This window comes from Watersipora subatra, chromosome 4 (genome assembly GCF_963576615.1).
Source record: "Watersipora subatra chromosome 4, tzWatSuba1.1, whole genome shotgun sequence".
Lineage (NCBI taxonomy): Eukaryota > Metazoa > Bryozoa > Gymnolaemata > Cheilostomatida > Watersiporidae > Watersipora > Watersipora subatra.
The window spans coordinates 62,098,291-62,122,131 of NC_088711.1; the positions used below are offsets into that span (position 1 = coordinate 62,098,291).

At 39.0% G+C, this 23,841-nt stretch overlaps 1 protein-coding gene across 1 annotated transcript; it reads left to right on the top strand.

Moving 5' to 3' along the window:
* Positions 1 to 701: 701 nt before the first annotated feature.
* LOC137394454 (myb-like protein D) lies at positions 702 to 1,544 on the top strand. Its single transcript, XM_068081176.1, has one exon. The coding sequence runs from the start codon at positions 702 to 704 to the stop codon at positions 1,542 to 1,544; it is 843 nt and encodes a 280-aa protein (XP_067937277.1).
* The last annotated feature ends 22,297 nt before the right edge of the window (positions 1,545 to 23,841 follow it).

The window sequence follows — 23,841 nt, forward strand, 5'->3', positions numbered from 1 at the left end:
ATATATATATATATATATATATATATATATATATATATATATATATATATATATATATATATATACTGATGAAGAAGAAGGTTGCGGTTCACTAGAAGAGAGTGATCAATATTAAAATAAAGCATTTATATAAACTATATTAAGAACTGAAAACTTTTAAAACATTTTACAACTTAAAGTTTCATGGTTGCTACTATTCATCAGGTAAAATTAAAATGAACTGAAGCTCATATGACTGTACGTAAAAACACATCGAGTAGCTTAACGATAAAGGCCAGCTACATATACGGTAATACAACAATTTAATTGGTTCATGTCACAGCATTGCAAATTAAGTGCTTATTTGAATGTCTGCACTTTGACACAAGCTCGTTTCTTGAGTTTAAGCTTGCAAGCTCAAGTTAGTCTAACATGAAGTATTTCTCCCAAATACACAAATTACAGCGTTTACTGGTCTTATTGTAACTACTCGCTTTTTTCAATACTCTCCACTTGATGTCGTACTGGATGGATCGATCTTTAAGCTGCCACATATAATTACTTAGTTCTGTTGAAGTTCGTTTTGATGGATTGTGGAAGCTGCTACGATGGTTGTAATATCTTTTCTTGAATTATTTGCCTATTTCGCTGTTTGTGGTACATGTATGTCTACCGTAGGCAGCAGAATGTTTACTGTGTTGCTACCATGTTTACATGTTTACATGGCATGTTTTGTGGCAGTCAACAAAGCAATCCCTTTTCTCAACAAAACGGGTAAACAGAGTCACTCGAATCAGGTGAATACAGAGCACTCGAATCAGGTGAATACAGAGCACTCGAATCAGGTGAATACAGAGCACTCGAATCAGGTGAATACAGAGCACTCGAATCAGGTGAATACAGAGCACTCGAATCAGGTGAATACAGAGCTCTCGAATCAGGTGAATACAGAGCACTCGAATCAGGTGAATACAGAGCATTCGAATCAGGTGAATACAGAGCACTCGAATCAGGTGAATACAGAGCACTCGAATCAGGTGAACACAGAGCATTCGAATCAGGTGAATACAGAGCACTTGAATCAGGTGAATACAGAGCATTCGAATCAGGTGAATACAGAGCATTCGAATCAGGTGAATACAGAGCACTCGAATCAGGTGAATACAGAGCATTCGAATCAGGTGAATACAGAGCATTCGAATCAGGTGAATACAGAGCACTCGAATCAGGTGAATACAGAGCACTCGAATCAGGTGAATACAGAGCACTTGAATCAGGTGAATACAGAGCACTCGAATCAGGTGAATACAGAGCACTCGAATCAGGTGAATACAGAGCACTCGAATCAGGTGAATACAGAGCACTCGAATCAGGTGAATACAGAGCATTCGAATCAGGTGAATACAGAGCACTCGAATCAGGTGAATACAGAGCACTCGAATCAAGGTGAATACAGAGCATTCGAATCAGGTGAATACAGAGCACTCGAATCAGGTGAATACTGTTACACTTGTATTAGTGTTGTTTACAGATCACAACTTGCATTGCCCTCAATTTCTCTCTGAAGTCAATTCATCCAAGAAACCAGCAAGTTTGAGACTCGTCTACTCAACATAATCAAACACATCAAGTTCAAGAATTTAAAGGATAATTTTTTAAGGAAGATGCAGTCTGAAATTAAACAACATGCAAAGAATGTCAATACCATTCTAGTACCTGCAGACAAAACAACTAACTACTACAAGCTGGATACCAACACTTACAATGATCTTCTCAAAAACAGTATCACCAAGTCTTATAGCAAGGTCGATAATACCACTATATCCTCCATCACGAGAGAAACAATGGAGATAGCTGATTCTCTTAACATCAGTGACAGGATAGATTCATTGGCAACCAATGATGCCTTTATCACTTTAAAAGACCACAAGGCGAGTTTTGCATCTAAACTATCTTGCCGCCTAATCAACCCTACTAAGAACGAACTTTGCATCGTAAGCAAGAACATAGTAGAACGCATAAACTTTAAAATAAATAGCGCCATCAGCATAAATCAATGGAAGAACACACATGACGTAATCACATGGTCCAATGCTATTCCTAATAAGAAAGAGTGTAGATTTCTATCTTTTGATGTTGTTGAGTTCTACCCCTCCATATCTGTTGACCTTCTATCTCTAGCTTTAGACTTTGCTACCAACTACGAGACTATAACATCTGATGAGCGCAGAATAATCTTGCACACCAAAAAGACCCTGCTATATAGTGATCATGAAGCATGGGGGAAATAAGGACATGCAGACTGCTTCGATGTGGCTATGGGCTCCTATGATAGAGCAGAAATATGTGAACTGGTTGGCTGCTTTATGTTACATCAGATAAACCAAATCACAAAAGAGACTTTTGGATTATACCGAGATGATGGATTTGGCGTAGTGAGAGCAACTCCTAAACAGACTGAGAAGCTCAAGAAAAATCTGTGCACATTATTCCATCGATATGGGCTGAAAATATCTGTAGATGCAAATAAAAGCATCGTTGACTTTTTGATATATCGTTAGATCTACAGAATGAATTTTATAGACCCTTCAGCAAGCCTAATAATGTGCCTAGATACGTGCACACAAGATCTAACCATCCACCTTCCATCATCAAAAACATTCCAGCATCAGTCAACCTGCGCCTCTCCGCAATATCATAAAATCAAGATATATTTAGACAAAATACAAAAGAGCACCAAGAAGCCCTTAATAGAAGTGGATACCATCATAAACTGACATTTAGTGAGAATATAACATCGCATAACACCAGAAGCAAACGCAGGAGAAATATACTTTGGTATAACCCCCTTTCTCTAAAAATGTTGCCACCAATATAGGAAAGTTTTTTTTCAGAGCTCTGAGTGAAGAATTTCCCAAAGATCACAAACTTTATTCGATATTTAATAGAAACAATTTAAAACTTAGCTATAGCTGCATGAAGAATATTGGACAGATTATTACAAATAACAACAAAGCGCAGCTATCAATCGAAAAGCCAACAGCAACATGCAACTGTCGAGATAAAAGTACTTGTCTACTGCCAAATGCATGTTTGTCCAGTTCCGTCATCTATCAGGCTACAGTTATGACCAAAGAACCTAATGCTACCGAACAGACATATGTTGGCTTGACAGAGGGCTCATTGAAGAAAAGATATTACAACCATCGTAGCAGCTTCCACAATCCATCAAAACGAACTTCAACAGAACTAAGTAATTATATATGGCAGCTTAAAGATCGATCCATCCAGTACGACATCAAGTGGAGAGTATTGAAAAAAACGAGTAGTTACAATAAGACCAGTAAACGCTGTAATTTGTGTATTTGGGAGAAATACTTCATTTTATACAAACCTGAGCTTGCAAGCTTAAACTCAAGAAACGAGCTTGTGTCAAAGTGCAGACATTCAAATAAGCACTTTATTTGCAATGCTGTGACATGAACCAATTAAATTGTTGTATTACCGTATATGTAGCTGGCCTTTATCGTTAAGCTACTCGATGTGTTTTTACGTACAGTCATATGAGCTTCAGTTCATTTTAATTTTACCTGATGAATGGTAGCAACCATGAAACTTTAAGTTGTAAAATGTTTTAAAAGTTTTCAGTTCTTAATATATAAAAAAAATTGTTTCCTCACCCCGGATACCCCGTATGGGTGGTAAATTCTGCTCTAACTCGGGTCTCCTACCAGAGACCTGGGAGTTTGAGCACTCGTCTCAAGATCTTAGCTGTTCCCAATAGCGCACTTTTCTGCAACTCACCTGAGTTGATTGTTGTTGGTATTTGGGCAAGCCACATTTTATGCGCCGGTGTTATTGCGCCCAGTGCCCCAATGACTACTGGGATTACGGTTGTTCTTACATTCCAGCATTTTTCAATTTCTTCTCCAAGAGGGAGATATTTTTCTACCTTTTCTTGTTCTTTGCTGGCTATATTGTAGTCATTGGGTACTGCTATATCTATTATAGTAGCCCTCTTGTTTTCCTTGTCTACCACCACTATATCTGGTTGGTTTGCTAGGACATGCTTGTCAGTTTGGATGTAGAAGTCCCAGAGGATCTTAGCGCGGTCATTTTCATTGACCTTACCAGGAGCTTCCCACCAGTGTTGTGGTTTATTAAGGCCATACTCATCACATAGACTTCTATACACAATACCTGCGACATGATTATGCCGCTCAGTGTATGCGTTCCCTGCTAGCTGTCTGCATCCACTGATGATGTGCTGGATGGTCTCAGGTGCATCTTTGCACAGTCTGCATCTAGGATCGTCTCTAGTGTGATAGATTTTCGTTTGGAGTTGCCTTGTTGGGAGCACTTGCTCCTGGGCTGCCATGATTAGCGACTCTGTATTGGCCGTTAGGTTAGCGCAGTTGGTAAGGTATCGGGACCGTGATCATTAGGTCCTCGGTTCAAACCCCAACAACTGCACTTTTCTGGTGGTCCTTAGACAAGACCTTTGCTTGTATAACGTCTACAACCTCTATGATGAGTGCAATAACCAAAGCCATGCCGGCTCGGACGTCGCCCGGTCAAACAAGGTCCGCGCTGCCTGTAGCTGAACCAGGACAAGGCAGTGAAAAATGGGCTACTGGTTCAAAACGGATGAAATGGACTCGGACTGATATATATATATATATATATATATATATATGTATATATATATATATATATATATACATATGTATATATATATATATATATATACATGTATATGCAAGCAGCTAGCAGGAAACGCATACACTGAGCGGCATAATCATGTCGCAGGTGTTGTGTATAGAAGTCTATGCGACGAGTATGGCCTTAATAAACCACAACACTGGTGGGAAGCTCCTGGTAAGGTCAATGAAAATGACCGCGCTAAGATCCTCTGGGACTTCTACATCCAGACTGACAAGCATGTCCTAGCAAACCAACCAGATAAAGTGGTGGTGGACAAGGAGAACAAGAGGGCTACTATAATACATACAGCAATACCCAATGACTACGATATAGACAGCAAAGAAAAAGAAAAGGTAGATAAATATCTCCCTCTTGGAGAAGAGATTGAAAAATGCTGGGATGTAAGAACAACTGCAATCCCAGTAGTCATTGGGGCACTGGGTGCAATAACACCAGCGCACAAAATGTGGCTTGCCCAAATACCAACAGCAATCAACTCAGGTGAGTTGCAGAAATGCGCGCTATTGGGAACAGCTAAGATCTTGAGATGAGTGCTCAAACTCCTAGGTCTCTGGTAGGAGACCCGAGTTAGAGCAGAAATTACTACCCACACGGGTTAATCGGGGTGAGAAAACAGTTTATATATATATATATATTTATATCTCCTTATCTAGATATATGTATATATATATATATATATATATATATATATATATATATATATATATATATATATATATATATACTGTATATAAATTGTTTTCTCATCCCTTCGGCGAGTCCTACAGAGCCAGTTCAATGCCAGGAATCAAGTCATGGCAATAACAGAAATTTCCCTGTCACACAGCCCACGACCAAAGTGATATTGGAAAAAAGAAAGGGTACTGATGGTTGAGAAATGCAATATTAGCAGTCAAACGACACTGCAGTGCAATATGATAACTGCAATGGTAGCTGTAATGTACTGGGTGTGGGTGTTATTATATACAACAAACAGCAATAATGAAAAGAAAAGATTATATGTTTATATCTCTCCCCCTGCAATAGGAGAAATGCAATATTAGCCAATATTAGAAGTAAAATGCACTGATATTATTAGATTAACCAGTATTATTAATATAGTAATAATAGAAAACCAATGCACAAATTTGTTTACATTTCAAAGCGCCATAGCTAACAATATCAAGAAGTTGTGATGTTTATATATATTTTTTGAAAATGTATCTAACAAAACTATTTTAAAAGAAAAATAACAGTAACATATTGCCCATCATTGATGTTGTTAGTGTGACTATAAAACTTCAATAGTCATCAAAACTTATAATTAAATATTGTAATAATTTCATAAGAATCGTTAGAAAAAATATCATCATCATTTCCTTCACTTTCACTGCTTTGGACATCAGTTAGAATACCAAAGTACTCAAAAGTGTCAAAAATGTCAGTTACTTTGAAATAGGCAAAAAAACCTATTTCAGTACTTCTACGTTAATTACAGAAACCTTCGGCAATTCGACAATGCTATAGACTGGTGAAATGTGCACACTATTTGTTCGTGAAATACGCACGACTTAATGGTTCCATTCTCTGTCGCTGGCTGTTTCATTTGCAGGTCTTAATTTTAATAAAAGTGAGGCTTAGCAAGTTTTAATAACATTTTTCCTTCAAATAAATCTGTCTATTTGTGTATAATCTGATCAGATAGGTAAGTTTTAGGATAATAACGACAGTTTACAAAGACTTGGTAACATATTTAAATAGGTTTTTATGTGTTTTTTGTAATGTTTTTATATTTAAACGACTCCATTGAAAAATGGTTAAATTTTTTGATGATATTTCGGTACAAGGGTTTGCGACAGTATTGCTGAATAATTTTTGTGAGTTATGTGCACATGCATTTATCATAAAACTCTGAACCAATCACTCTGCTTGTGTTTGATCGTAGGCATACCTACGCACTGGCAGTAATAAGATATTCAGCAGGCATAATAAAGAGGACTGAGGAAGCCATTAAAAACAGATATAGCAACTCGTAAACTGCTGAGCATACATGGAGCACTCTACCCAAAATATGATACTACTAGAATGTATCTTGATAGGAAAGATGGCGGTAGGAGACTCAAAAGTTTACAGCAGACAGTGAAAGAGGAAGAACAAAGCATCAAGGCTTATGCAGCCTCCTTGGCCACTTAAGATAAGTTGATAGCTGAATTTCAATCGGCTGCTCTGACAATGAAGCTTTGCCCTGATAATGAGGAAATTGACTAGGCACATGAAACCTCTTCATGGTGCTTACCACTGACAAATATCTAAGTTTGGCGATTTTCAACCAGACATATATGTAGCTGAAGAAAGGAAACCTAATGGCAAATACAGAGTCGCTACTCATGGCAGCCCAGGAGCAAGTGCTCCCAACAAGGCAACTCTAAACAAAAATTTATCACTTTAAAGATGATCCTAGATGCAGACAGTGCAAAGATGCACCTGAAACCATCCGACACATCATCAGTGGATGCAAGCAGCTAGCAGAAAACGCATACACTGAGCGGCATAATCATGTCGCAGGTGTTGTGTATAGATGTCTATGTGATGAGTATGACCTTAGATATATATATATATATATATATATAGATATATATATATATATATATACAAATGTATATATATATACATATATATACATATATATATCCTATATATATCCTACATATACATGTAGCGCAGTTGGTAATTTATTGGGACCGTGATCATTAGGTCCTCGGTTCAAACCCCAACAACTGCACTTTTCTGGTGGTCCTTGGACAAGACCCTTGCTTGTATAACGTCTACAACCTTTATGATGAGTGCAATAACCAAAACCATGCCGGCTCGGACGTCGCCCGGCATATTTTTGGTGTAGCTGAACCAGGACAAGGAAAAATCTAACCACAGTTTGGAGTGTCCAAAAAATGAAGCCACAATAGAAGCTACTGGTTCAAAAATGCGCTACTGGTTCAAAACGGATGAAATGGACTCGGACTGACAACACGGACCTCATGCAGTGTTACTTTATGAGTGAACCTCAAAAGTGGGGTTACATGGGAAAGATGCATCAACTGTGGATAAACGTGCGCCCTGAATTGCCACTAACCGCTAAGCAACTTGTAGCTCAGAGGAGTAACATAATCAAGCAGCACCTCAACCAACGAGGAGTGCATATCAACACCTCAACTGAACCTCAGTTATGTGCACATGCATTTATCATAAAACTCTGAACCAATCGCTCTGCTTGTGTTTGATCGTAGGCATACCTACGCACTTGGTAGGTATGCCTACGATCAGTTGGTAATTTATTGGGACCGTGATCATTAGGTCCTCGGTTCAAACCCCAACAACTGCACTTTTCTGGTGGTCCTTGGACAAGACCCTTGCTTGTATAACGTCTACAACCTCTATGATGAGTGCAATAACCAAAACCATGCCGGCTCGGACGTCGCCCGGCATATTTTTGGTGTAGCTGAACCAGGACAAGGAAAAATCTAACCACAGTTTGGAGTGTCCAAAAAATGAAGCCACAATAGAAGCTACTGGTTCAAAAATGCGCTACTGGTTCAAAACGGATGAAATGGACTCGGACTGACAACACGGACCTCATGCAGTGTTACTTTATGAGTGAACCTCAAAAGTGGGGTTACATGGGAAAGATGCATCAACTGTGGATAAACGTGCGCCCTTAATTGCCACTAACCGCTAAGCAACTTGTAGCTCAGAGGAGTAACATAATCAAGCAGCACCTCAACCAACGAGGAGTGCATATCAACACCTCAACTGAACCTCAGTTATGTGCACATGCATTTATCATAAAACTCTGAACCAATCACTCTGCTTGTGTTTGATCGTAGGCATACCTACGCACTGGCAGTAATAAGATATTCAGCAGGCATAATAAAGAGGACTGAGGAAGCCATTAAAAACAGATATAGCAACTCGTAAACTGCTGAGCATACATGGAGCACTCTACCCAAAATATGATACTACTAGAATGTATCTTGATAGGAAAGATGGCGGTAGGAGACTCAAAAGTTTACAGCAGACAGTGAAAGAGGAAGAACAAAGCATCAAGGCTTATGCAGCCTCCTTGGCCACTTAAGATAAGTTGATAGCTGAATTTCAATCGGCTGCTCTGACAATGAAGCTTTGCCCTGATAATGAGGAAATTGACTAGGCACATGAAACCTCTTCATGGTGCTTACCACTGACAAATATCTAAGTTTGGCGATTTTCAACCAGACATATATGTAGCTGAAGAAAGGAAACCTAATGGCAAATACAGAGTCGCTACTCATGGCAGCCCAGGAGCAAGTGCTCCCAACAAGGCAACTCTAAACAAAAATTTATCACTTTAAAGATGATCCTAGATGCAGACAGTGCAAAGATGCACCTGAAACCATCCGACACATCATCAGTGGATGCAAGCAGCTAGCAGAAAACGCATACACTGAGCGGCATAATCATGTCGCAGGTGTTGTGTATAGAAGTCTATGTGATGAGTATGACCTTAGATATATATATATATATATATATATATATAGATATATATATATATATACAAATGTATATATATATACATATATATACATATATATATCCTATATATATCCTACATATACATGTCCTATACATGTATCCTATACATATCCTACATAGCATATAGGACATGTATAGGACATGTCCTATACATGTATAGGACATGTCTAGGATGTCTACATGTATAGGACATCCTATACATGTATAGGACATGTATAGGATACATGTCCTATACATGTATCCTATACATATCCTACATAGCGCAGTTGGTAATTTATTGGGACCGTGATCATTAGGTCCTCGGTTCAAACCCCAACAACTGCACTTTTCTGGTGGTCCTTGGACAAGACCCTTGCTTGTATAACGTCTACAACCTCTATGATGAGTGCAATAACCAAAACCATGCCGGCTCGGACGTCGCCCGGCATATTTTTGGTGTAGCTGAACCAGGACAAGGAAAAATCTAACCACAGTTTGGAGTGTCCAAAAAATGAAGCCACAATAGAAGCTAATGGTTCAAAAATGCGCTACTGGTTCAAAACGGATGAAATGGACTCGGACTGACAACACGGACCTCATGCAGTGTTACTTTATGAGTGAACCTCAAAAGTGGGGTTACATGGGAAAGATGCATCAACTGTGGATAAACGTGCGCCCTGAATTGCCACTAACCGCTAAGCAACTTGTAGCTCAGAGGAGTAACATAATCAAGCAGCACCTCAACCAACGAGGAGGGCATATCAACACACACTGTCACGCATACACGATCATGTGTTGACTCGCGGGTTAAATTTTTTGATGATATTTCGGTACAAGGGTTTGCGACAGTATTGCTGAATAATTTTTGTGAGTTATGTGCACATGCATTTATCATAAAACTCTGAACCAATCGCTCTGCTTGTGTTTGATCGTAGGCATACCTACGCACTGGCAGTAATAAGATATTCAGCAGGCATAATAAAGAGGACTGAGGAAGCCATTAAAAACAGATATAGCAACTCGTAAACTGCTGAGCATACATGGAGCACTCTACCCAAAATATGATACTACTAGAATGTATCTTGATAGGAAAGATGGCGGTAGGAGACTCAAAAGTTTACAGCAGACAGTGAAAGAGGAAGAACAAAGCATCAAGGCTTATGCAGCCTCCTTGGCCACTTAAGATAAGTTGATAGCTGAATTTCAATCGGCTGCTCTGACAATGAAGCTTTGCCCTGATAATGAGGAAATTGACTAGGCACATGAAACCTCTTCATGGTGCTTACCACTGACAAATATCTAAGTTTGGCGATTTTCAACCAGACATATATGTAGCTGAAGAAAGGAAACCTAATGGCAAATACAGAGTCGCTACTCATGGCAGCCCAGGAGCAAGTGCTCCCAACAAGGCAACTCTAAACAAAAATTTATCACTTTAAAGATGATCCTAGATGCAGACAGTGCAAAGATGCACCTGAAACCATCCGACACATCATCAGTGGATGCAAGCAGCTAGCAGAAAACGCATACACTGAGCGGCATAATCATGTCGCAGGTGTTGTGTATAGAAGTCTATGTGATGAGTATGACCTTAGATATATATATATATATATATATATAGATATATATATATATATATATACAAATGTATATATATATACATATATATACATATATATATCCTATATATATCCTACATATACATGTCCTATACATGTCTCCTATACATATCCTACAGTGTTACTCATGCAGTGTTACTTTATGAGTGAACCTCAAAAGTGGGGTTACATGGGAAAGATGCATCAACTGTGGATAAACGTGCGCCCTGAATTGCCACTAACCGCTAAGCAACTTGTAGCTCAGAGGAGTAACATAATCAAGCAGCACCTCAACCAACGAGGAGTGCATATCAACACACACTGTCACGCATACACGATCATGTGTTGACTCGCGGGTTGAAGAAAACATGCACTTGGACCTTGACCCAAGGGTGAGAGAGCTTGCGGATAATATCATCAACAAGATGTCAGCTGCTAATGATTATGGAAACAGGATACCACTACGAAGAGTTAGCAAGGCCATACCTAAGAAGCTGTTAGAAGACATTAACTTGGCACTGGAGTCGATCTCAACTAGATCAATCAGTGAGACTAATGCCTTAATCTACAGTACAGCAACCGTCATCTTGGAGGAGATGGATATTAAGCCACTGTCAACAAGGCTTCAAGCCATTCCATCTTGGCAGCTGAGGCCACAAAATAAGATCAAGGACTTGCGCAAGAAAGTTAGTAGGCTCAGTGAAAAATCTAACCACAGTTTGGAGTGTCCAAAAAGTGAAGCCACAATAGAAGCTCTAGAATCTGCCAAACAGCAGCTAGTAGCACTCTCGGCACGACTGAAGCGGTACACCAAAGACCGGGATAACAAGAGAATGAACAAAGTGTTCATCCATAATCCATCTAGAGTGTATTCCCAGTTCAAAGGTGAACTGCAGAGGCCAATGTCTGAGCCTCCCCGATCTAGCACTTCAAAGTTCTTCATATATACCACTGCAAATTGGCTGAAGAGGCTTAAAGAAAGCCATCAACACACTGTGGCTCAGCAAGGACTCACCATCAGCAAAGAAGACATCAAGTGCAGAGTGCAGCGTATGAAGAACTGGGCAGCACCTGGCCATGACATGATTCAAGCCTTTTGATTAAAGAAACTGACATCACTTCACACTAGAATGGCTAAGCAGATGGAATGCCTAATAGAACAAGGTGACCATCCAGAATGGCTGACCAAAGGACGAACTGTACTTCTGATAAAAGATCCAAAGCAGGGGCCGATTCCCAAAAACTGTCGACCAATAACGTGCTTGCCCATCACTTGGAAACTGCTCTCAAGAATAGTTGCAGACAAACTGGAAGAGCACATGAGTCACTATATGACCAGTGCTCAGAAAGGAATTGGGCGCAACATCCGAAGAGCTAAACATCAGTTACTGGTGGATAGGACGGTCTGTCAAGACAGCAGGAGAAGGCAAATCAATCTTGCCATGGCTTGGATATACTACAAAAAGGCCTATGACTCAATTCCCCATAGTTGGATACTTGAGTGTCTCTGTATGTACAATGTTCATCCTGCTCTTGTAGCATTCATCAATATGTCAATGACCAAATAGAAGACGGAACTGGAGGCTAATGGCAAAAAGCTGGCGAGTGTACAAATTAAGCGAGGCATCTATCAAGGTGACTCCTTATCACCGCTGCTCTTCTGCATATGCCTAAACCCTCTAAGTAATATGCTGGAGGAGATTCAATATGGGTACCAGTTTAAGAGTGGCACCAAGATAAACCACATCTTCTACATAGATGACATCAAGCTGTACGCTAACAAAGAAAGGGACATTGATTCGCTAATACACCTCACTCAGGTATACAGCAAGGACATCGGAATGACCTTCGGTATTGAGAAATGTGGAAGGCTAATTCTTAAGAAAGGCCATTCTATGCTCACAGATGGCCTAAGAATGCCAAATGGTACTATCAAAGATATAGCAGAAGGGTACAAGTACTTGGGGATTATGCAAAGCAACATCAGCCACGAAGCCAAGGTACGTCACAAAGTCATTACCGAATACAAGAAACGCCTTCAGCAGGTCTTACGGAGCCAGCTCAATGCCAAGCACCAAGCCATGGCAATAAATACCTACACACTGCCAGTAATAAGATATCCAGCAGGCATAATAAAGTGGACTGAGGAAGCCATCAAAGAAACAGATATAGCAACTCGTAAACTGCTGACCATGCATGGAGCACTCTACCCAAAATCTGATACTACTAGATTGTATCTTGATAGGAAAGATTGCAGTAGGGGACTCAAAAGTGTACAGCAGACAGTGAAAGAGGAGGAGCAAAGCATCAAAGCATATGCAGCCTCCATGGCCATCTCAGATAAGTTGCTAGCTGAATTTCAATCGGCTGCTCTTACAACAGACCTACGCCCTGATGATGAAGAAATTGACTGGCACACGAAACCTCTTCATGGTGCTTAACACCAACAAATATCTAAGGTTGGCGATCTTCACCAGACATATATGTGGCTGAACAAAGGAAACCTAACGGCCAATACAGAGTCGCTAATCATGGCAGCCCAGGAGCAAGTGCTCCCAACAAGGCAACTCCAAACGAAAATCTATCACACTAGAGACGATCCTAGATGCAGACTGTGCAAAGATGCACCTGAGACCATCCAACACATCATCAGTGGATGCAAGCAGCTAGCAGGGAATGCATACACTAAGCGACATAATCATGTCGCAGGTGTTATGTATAGAAGTCTATGTGATGAGTATGGCCTTAATAAACCACAACACTGGTGGGAAGCTCCTGGTAAGGTCAATGAAAATGACCGCGCTAAGATCCTCTGGGACTTCTACATCCAGACTGACAAGCATGTCCTAGCAAACCAACCAGATATAGTGGTGGTAGACAAGGAGAACAAGAGGGCTACTATAATAGATGTAGCAGTACCCAATGACTACAATATAGACAGCAAAGAAAAAGAAAAGGTAGAGAAATATCTCCCTCTTGGTGAAGAAATTGAAAAATGCTGGAGTGTAAGAACAAATGTAATCCCAGTAGTCATTGGGGCACTGGGCGCAATAACACCGGCGCATAAAATGTGGCTTGCCCAAATACCAACAACAATCAACTCAGGTGAGTTGCAGAAAAGTGCGCTATTGGGAACAGCAAAGATCTTGAGGCGAGTGCTCAAACTCCCAGGTCCCTGGTTGGAGACCCGAGTTAGAGCAGACTTTACCACCCGTACAGGGTATCCGGGGTGAGGAAACAATTTTATATATATATATATATATATATATATATATATATATATATATATATATATATATATATATATATATATACATGTACGTGAACAAGTGACCTAAACAAATAATATTTATGTTATATGCAGAAACACAAATTAATGTTTTTAAAAACACAATATTTGCATCGATTGCTCCTCTATTTGCGTTCTGATTGCTGCTTTCAATAGAACAAACATTTTTTAGCTGTTTAGTACCTTCCACAATGTCTTTTGATCTAAACTCTTTTTCTGCTTTGTCGTTTGCTTTATGTTGTTGTGTAAAGGTTTTGTGTGCTACCTGTACTGCTCCACCAGTACAAAAATCAGTGCCAGAGTTTATACATATATTTGTCTGCTTCATTCATAAGAGGTTACAATGATAAGCATGCAACAGGTAATGAACAGGCCCAGAACAGCTCTGCTCTCTAGCACAAACGTTCAATCTTATATAGCGAGTGGTCTTCTTGCCTCTTGTTCCACTTGGCTAGACTTGACAGGACTGTACTCGGCTTGGCTCGGCTCGGCTCGGCTCAGCTCAGCTCAGCTCAGCTTAGCTCGGCTCGGCTCGGCTCGGCTCGGCTCGGCTCGGCTCAGCTCAGCTCAGCTCTGACCAGCTTAACTCTCTCCACCTCGCTATTCCGCATGGCCGAGCACAGCCGGGTTCGGCTTAGCTCAGCCCTAGGCTCAACTCTCGGTGGATAACATTCTACAACAGTTGCTTTCATTTTAACCAAATAAAATGAGAAGCTTTAAAAAGGACGCTGAGAGAGTTTATTATTATTGATGTAAACGATTCGTTATTGATACGATTTTGTAGACACCTTTTTGGGTTCAAAAAGATCAAAGATAGTCAAAGTGACAAACAAATGGAGGTGGCGTTCAATTAGAGAGTTGCGCTCTATTTATATATATAATATAAAAAAATTGTTTCCTCACCCCGGTTAACCCGTATGGGTGGGAATTTCTGCTCTAACTCGAGTTTCCTACCAGAGACCGGAAAGTTTGAGCACACTCCTCAAGATCTTAGCTGTTCCCAGTAGCGCATTTTTCTGCAACTCACCTGAGTTGATTGCTGTTGGTATTTGAGCAAGCCACATTTTATGCTTGGTCTTGCTGGATCATTTTCAAGTCTATCAGTATCTGATCTGGTCTTGCTAGATCATTCTGAAATTGAAATTGTTAGAATATTTATAGCAATTCATTCATGTTTTAATGGATATTCAGATGCACTAAAACTCTTTCACAGTGCATTGTGAGTCTCTGAACTAACAAACTAATTTTTTTGGTGTGACACTTTCTTTCTTCTAATAGTTATTCTTGGTGCTTTTCTGTTTCTGTTGACTATGAGTAATTTTACAATCTCCAATTGTCTATTATAAAGACAAGTAGGCAAGCAGTCCAGTATGCGAAGAACAATCATAATATGTAATAGCTATGTGCATAAATATTCCAATGTAGCAAAGGCGCTGCCTGGTGCAGTGGTTATCCTGTCGGTCTACCAAGCTGTATATCTGAGATCAACTTCCTGTGATGTACTTTTTATAACACTCTGAGTGAACCTTTGGACAGAGTGACTTACATAGCTCTTGTAATAGTAAATATTTTGTAGAATTTCTAGTATTATTAGTAGAATTCTTTTGAGAATTACCAATAATGCATACACAGATTGGTCATGATAGTTTTGTAGAATAAAGTACGTCATATTGTTTTATCGATAATAAGTTATTTTTCTATATTGGTGTTAGTGTATGACATTCTCTACTTGAAAGCACCTCAATATTTTTATAACTAACATTGGAAAGGAAACTTGATATGCTTGAGTTCTAGATATATATTATCAGTGGTCTTTCTACAACAACTCTTACTGTTTGACATATGTTATTGGATACCTTCAAAGTTTTTTTAGAAATTGATAAATCCAATTAGTATCAAGCTGCATTCACACTCTTACCCAGGGGTGTCCAAACTTTTTGCAAAGGGGGCTAGATTTGGTGTGTTAAAAATTTAGGGACCAACCTTGGAGAACATATATTTACATATAACAGCAATTAATCTAAATACATTTAACCGAGTCATTCTGTGTTTCACATTTTCTTATTGATTTTATGTTCAGCTATCTTAATCATGTGTTTTGGTTCATTTGTAACATACATATCAAAATTGAATTAACATTATAATTGAAGTTTAATGTTCACTTAACTTCACCTTTTTAGCACTTTGCCACAGTTTTACGTGCCAGGCAGACTTTGGCAAACTCATACTGCTCACGACAGATATTTTTTACCATTTTCATCACATGGTGTTTGATAGATTAACCCTCAGTGAAAGTTTGACAATGCTTTGTGATCAGCGCTTCTACCTCGTAACGAGCCTTTGTAGCATTCTCATTCAACTCTCGAGCTTTTGTGAAATATTGCTGTTTGGAGATTGAACTAGCTTCAAGATGTTTCAATTTCTCGCTGCATTCATTACCTGTGATCATGTCATATACGTCAGCATTTTTTGTTTGGTAATTTCTCTTCACATTGAATTCTGTTAAAACAGCCACTGTCTTTTTACAAATGAGACAGACACAGTTGTTGCGTATTTTAGTGAAGAAACAATCCAATTTCTACCCCTCCTCGGACCGTCGGCCCTCGATGTCAACTTTCCTCCTTTTGTTGCTTGTTGCCATTTTAGAAAAGTGGGAGTTCATTCAGTCAATTAATCATATACTAACCCTTTGAATCCTGGCCATTTTTGTCAATGCCTGTCAGTAACCTGGGCAATCTGTCCAGCGATCCAAAGATTTAAACTTGTATTAAATATAATTAAATGTGCTTATAATACAATGATATTTAGTAAAACACTAGTAAAAAAAGTTGGGCAACCCACAGCAAATGTCATCAAACAGAAAAAACAGTACTTCGCCATCATTCAGGCTAAAACTATAAAAGTTTGCACGATTTTTAAAAACTTGAAAAAACGTTTAAAGTAGCACCATATCTATAGAGCAGTTGTTTATCATCATTTCATGATTCAAAATATACTGGAAAATTATAGTTAGTATCATCAAAATCTTTAGTCGCATCACAATTATTTATTACCTACCAACAAACAAAATCGCTCTAATAAAGGTTGTTGTTAAAATGAAGGAAGTGGGTAAAGATACTTGAAACTGCTACAAATGGAAGTGAGATTTTTAGTCTAACATCCTGCGCAAGAATTAATTTTATTGGTTTACATAGTTACTTAGAAACCGCTTTTGTTAACAAAGCCGTGTGAATGCCGTTGGGATAGACTAGACGCACTTAGAACTTACTACTTATTAATTTTGCACGCATGCCAGACATTATGGATTTTATGATGGAGGCTGCGGGGCCTGACGAAAATTGACCACAAGCCGCATTTGGCTTCCGGACCAAACTTTGGACATAGCTTCTTTTACCGATCCACTTTTTACTTCAACCCAAACTTTGACTACAGGTGCAAGTGTGCCAGTCATGTTAAACGGCACAGGTGTGCCAACAATAGTGCCTGGTACCGGTGTATTGGTCGCATCAGATGGCACAGGCATGTCGGCTGCGACGATTGGTGCAGGTGTGCCAGTCGTGTCGGATGGCACAGGTGTGCCAGTCATGTCGGATGGCACAGGTGTGCCAATACAGTCTGGTACAGGTGCCCACTCATAACCCAGATAAGACAAAACACTGTAGATGCAGGGCAAACCGGGGTATTTATGTGGGCACAGAGTCCAATGGTGAGTAGTAGATTAGCCAAATATACCAGAATTTTCAGGTGTAACAGGGCTCAGGCCAACTAATTGTAGGTATCAAGCTAGCACAATCCTCAACATAGAATCACAGGTATGACCTTTGAATTTGGGTATTGCTTTTACTTATGATGAGAATGCCCAGTTTATAGGTACAAGTGTTCCCAACAACTCCTTATTGGCAAGGAAAGACTACAGTTGCTTAAAAAAAGCGCCACTTCCTGTTTCCAGTAGAAATAAATAGGAGTGGACTGATTTTAAGACTGGCTGTTATATGCCCACCATGAAGTAGATTTTGAGAAAGAAAATGGCTTGGACACCTAAACAGTGTCTTGAAGAGGAAGCTCTATCCTATGTGAGAGCCATTTTAGCAAATCAACCTAACGATTTTAGGTCACTTACCCCCTGGCCATATACCCCCGGTCATTTACCCCCTGGTCACATACCCTCTTAGGCTATATACCCCCTAGGTCAAGTACCCCCACATAACACATAATACAGTTTAACTTAAATCAGTTAATCTTTGGTGTAAATCACATGAACCACTTGCTAATTTGTCATGGTTTAATTAGTAGTTAATAATGAAAAATTAAAAAGACACTAAAAATAAATGCATTTATTTACAATCTAATCACGAAATTTTATTTTAATACAAACAGACAGTAATTTACATGTATTTGCAAAACAAGTAGATTTATGGACATTTATTTTTAGACAATCATGAAGTTACATTTGAATATTGTGTGCTATACCATGTAAGAATTCAAAAATTGGTCTATTATCATAGTCCACAACTATTGTCTGTAGTCTCTGCAATACTGTATAGCTCGATATTTTGGCCTTTGTGTTGATGCCTGTTCACCAGCTATCAATTTGGTGATTGGGACTTCATTTAGTGCTGGCTCTCTATGAAGTATGATCAAGAAATGCCAGAAGTTGAGATGGTAGGTACTGACGTTTGCTTGCATGTGTCTGTGCCATCCTTCAACATTATTGTCTGTGCGAGGCAAATTGTTAACAGCTTTTTCGTGAATACTCCACATTGTATGAGGAAATCTCGGTTCACATCGACCTCTACGTTGTTGTCGCCCAATGTACGTGTCTTCAAAATGGTCCACAACTGGTTGGGCGACTTCAGGTATGTTATCTGAAAATGTCTCAAATGATTCCACGATGTCATTTACAGGCACGAATGTGAGAGCTGCCTTAGAGCGAATACACATATTTATATCTACATCATTCTGGTATTGGACCTGGAGGCCTTGATTTTGAACTTTCCTGTTGATTGCCTGTGATAGATGATAAAAGCATCATTGTATTGTAGTATTGGAAAATACAGTGTAAAAAACATTTTAATAGCATTTCAAAGTCTATCATCATGGATGTAGACAAGCGTTCAATGCGTCCACCTGTCATTCACTCTTCAAAGATATCATGGAGAGGGGGTAAATGACCTGGGGGGGTATATAGCCTAGGGGGGTATGTGACCAGGAGGTAAATGACCGGGGGTATATGGCCAGGGGGTAAGTGACCTGATACCCAACCCAACGCACATGAGAGAATGTGGAAACGCCTTGAAGACCTTTACTCAGATGACAGTGTAGCTGTTAAAAGTACGTTTTTAGAGCTCAAATGGCTAGAACCCCTTACAGAAGGTGAAATTAAAAGTCTGGTAAGCTTTGTAAACACTGTTGCACTGTGTTACAGTCAGTTAGGTAAAGTTAAGCAGCTTTTGGCTGTTACACCAACCTAATTTGATGTACTATAAACAAAGTTGCCAGCTTAGAAAAATACTTAGAAAAAAATGGATGAGAGTTTATTCAACATTTTCTACCAATGACAAAACCCAATCATTTACAAGGTTTATGAGATTTTTGGAATGTGAGCGCAACCTCTGGATTATAGAGTTGGCAGAGGATGCAACAGAACCAATTTGAACTCAGTTTGAACTGCATGCAGCTCTGCTAGCAAAAAAGTGCAAAGTCATATAAAAGGAATTTAGGTTTGATTTTGAGAGTGCTTAGAAAAATTGGGGCAATCTTTTAGAGTTAATCATGATAATCCAAACCTCTCCAGACAAGAATGGCATCTTTCGGCAAGTAGACTTACAGTATCAAAAATTCAGCATAGGTAAGTAGTGCAAAACTCACACAGGTACTTCCCTCATCATACACAAACTAGCCCTGATAGTTCCAATAGAAAAGCAATACATATCACATATAATATTGACATGTTATCACATCTAATCAAATATCTATTCGCATAACCCCTAATATTTTTTTCTGAACTACAGCTATCTATCACATCTACTCTCATTTGATATCATATCTGATCAAACAAATTGACACATACTGACTGTATAGCACACCTGTATCTTAATTTTAGTCGGTTTTTTAAGCCAGACAATCTCTTGTGTTTGTTTGCTTGGGTATTATCACCTTATGCTTAATATTTTTCATGTTTGACCAACCCTTACTCCTCCGATGTATTGGGAGGATTTTATTTATTAGATCGAATATGGTCTTTGACTGTTTTGCAGATTTGTTTAGGTTTTTCACATTAGCGAATATTTAGCAAACCACGTCATAATCCATCATGAAGCGTACAATTGTCACTACATCTATAGCAAGTAATATGGATCTACACTTATATACACTTAATGTAGATCTACATCGACAAAATTCTTATCACCTGGCAACACGTTTGAGTGGGAGGCTAGCAAGCATTCGGATCGAATAAGGACTTTATTTTGTGCAGCGAGTCAAAACTTTTAATAAGAAATCCGTTTGAAAACAAGAGGATGCTAAAGCGTAAAGAGAACCGCAACATACAAATATTGTGCATTTTGAAATAATCAAGCCTTAGTAAGCAGCTGTATGTCAGTTCTATAAATTTAACTAGCTGCATTACCCGTTTCCGGGAACAGATTTACATAAAGCAATAGTTTTATGGAGAGTTGTCTTTCATACTGTAAAACAACTCCATTTATGCAACATACTGAAATTTTTGTGCTGATCAGACTGCATACACATATGCAGTCGTACATGTCAATAATGTTGGAGAAACCAATAAAAATATGCAATGTGTTTTACAGCTAGTCTACAATGCATCAGTCTTGAACCACTCAAATCAGAATTGGCCTAATTTTGTACACAGAACTGATAATGAAATTGACATTGCTAGACAAACTAAATTCTCCAAACTGGCAGTATTGAAAATTTTTCCATATTTTAAGAAATTCTAAAATATATTTTGCAATTGCACTGCTAAGCTATCACCAGCATTTATTGAATTGAGACTTCTACATGCTTAAAACACTGTGTTCCTGTTCACTGTAGCCTGTGTTCTGACATGGTATATACAAACTGTGCAGCAGTAATGTGGTTGTGTTGATAAAATTTATTATCAATAAAATCTACTATATAAACTACACATGTGGCCTCTCGCCTTTCCAACGTAAGGCATTACATCTGGAGCATTTTTGGACATTCGTCACACAGTAAAATTCAGCCCTATACTGTGTTGCAGGACTGTAGTCAAGTGTGAAGTTTTCTGCCCATACACGGCGCCTGGTAGCAGCTGCATTTAGTGCATCTTGCTGTTGTGGCCGTTTCATCTGCTCTAAAAATTCAGCTTGCCGAGCAGCTGTTGTAGCTAGTGCATCATGTTCTGGTCGCCGCTGCATCTGTTCAGAGGTTTCTGCACGTCTGACCAATGTAGCAGCTGCTCTGAGCCGTTTGAGTCGCTGCTGGGTCAACTCAGCAGTCTGTACTTCTAGCAGCTGCAGCATCTATTCTGACCCGCTCTCGATGTACCTGTGTTTGTTCAGCAGTTTCTGCTTTTCTAGCAGCTGCTATTCTGTATTGTTGTAGGCATAGCTGTGTTTGATCTGCAGTTTCTGCACTTCTAGCAGATGCAGTATCTATTCTGCTTCATTGTAGGTGTAGCTGTGTTTGCTCTGCAGTTTTTGCACTTCTAGCAGCTGCAGTAGCAGTTCTGTTTTGTTGTGGGCGTAGCTGTGTTTGCTCTGCAGTTTCTGCTTGTCCAACTGCTGCTTTGCGAATTCGGTCTTTTTCTCTACGGGAATCAATCTGTTCTTGCATTTGGGCAGTAGGCTTTTTGGGAGGCATTGTATTGCTTCAGGCGTTTCTAAAAGTGAATGGGATGGTGTGCTTTTTTGTAATATACGCTGCTTGCTTTCTTCTCACCGTCGCCTATCGCAACGCTCGTAGTGCCCGTGCAAGTTCTGTAGTAGCTGTAGTTATGTAGTACTCGTAGCTGGAAAAAAGTAAAAGTAACTCAGCTGAGGAAGGAAATGAACATGCTTACTATCACCAACAGCTGCAAATCCATTGTTTTCAAATAGTGGAGGTGTGGCAATTCAAAGACAACAGAACATTGAATAAGAAGTACTAACCTTTTCGACGTATAAATTTAGTAGGTATAACGCAGTAGCAGTACGCGTGCAAGCTCTGTAGTAGCTGTAGTTCTGTAGTACTCGTAGCTAGAAAAAAAATAAAAGTAAATCAGCTGCGAAAGGAAATGAACATGTTTACTATCACAAACAGTGGCAAATCCAACGTTTTCAGCCATTTCACTGAAGTAGACTCATTCGTGCGTTTTCTATAGTCGACCGCCGTAGGCACATTTTTGCGACTTTCCCAGCAATTGCTAGTAACTGAAATTTATTATTCGTTGATAACATAACCAACGATCTTTAAGACTTTTATGGTAGTGACAGTGTTGTCCAAATATTTCTCTATAAACTTAGCCTAAAATTTAATTTTAAACTTTTGTTTGAGAATTTCCAACTTAACCACTTCGGGTGCATGAGCGCTGTAGCGGTTTTGAGTATGTTCCTTTCAAGTTCATCAGCGAGTTTTTAGGCTTTGCGTAGTTGCGATACTCATCCATCTATATTTAGAGCCTGCTTACAGTTACACTTTATCTACAAAGCTAAACATGACTGTTGGAAAACTCTATCTGAATGATTGATTAAAGGTCAAGATTACAGTTTAGGTTATTTCAAGGCCAAGACCGGTTTTATGCCAACCGTAAATGCCAACGACGCTCTACAAGAATCCCGAAGAATAACTAACGAACTATATACAGTTAGACGGTACCGGGACTTATTGTTCTGAATCTGACGCGGTAAGTCACATTTCAACAATGACCTTCAGACATGTTTGCAGACATTGGACTGGTCAAACAGCTATGGTCAAATGAAAGAATTTCGAGTAATTTGCGTTCAAGGTTCAACATCGTTTGATCAGTTAGTAACAACGGGTAGTAGCTAGTAGTGGATGCGTATAGGCTTCAATTCAGCGATAGAAATGGCGTACTTCCAGTGGAGTGGTGACGAAGATAAGTTAACAGCTATGGAAGAGACTGTAGATTGGATTTTATACACAGTACAATGTTTTAATTGCTTGTTATTATATATACTTTTATATGCTATCTTTATTAGTCAAATATGTTCGTAGAACACAAATTTTAATAAAACCGCTATTTCATGCTCTTTTCAATATTTAGTATTTTTAATTTTTGCAATAAAGATAATATGATCACATACAAAACTTTCTCTGTTTTCCAAAAAAGTATAGGTGTTCTGTGTGAAAATGTGAGTGCCTCTATGGTTAAAATGACATTTTGTTGACCCATGTCATAATCTGTAGAGCACCATGATTTTATTGTACCTGAACGCAAAATTGGATTATGCAATTGTACCCAAAGTGGTTAAAAACCACTATTTGTTGTGTAAGTTTTGAAAACGCACACGAGTTAGAAAACAAATAGCTACTTATGTTAATGATATTATAACCGATTCAAAATTTTGTGATTACACAGATAATTAAAATAGCAATAGCAGCACTGATTCTGATGACGATGAAAGTAATGGTTTTGTAATAATAAAGAACATTGTAGAAGATTGTAGCTTCACATCGCTTTATCAATGCACAAAGTTTAGATATAATGAATCTTTTGCATAGCAGCGCTTGTTAACATGT

Excerpts from the sequence above, each read along its gene's own strand:
- LOC137394454 (XM_068081176.1), top strand. The coding sequence starts at position 702 with ATGGCATGTTTTGTGGCAGTCAACAAAGCAATCCCTTTTCTCAACAAA.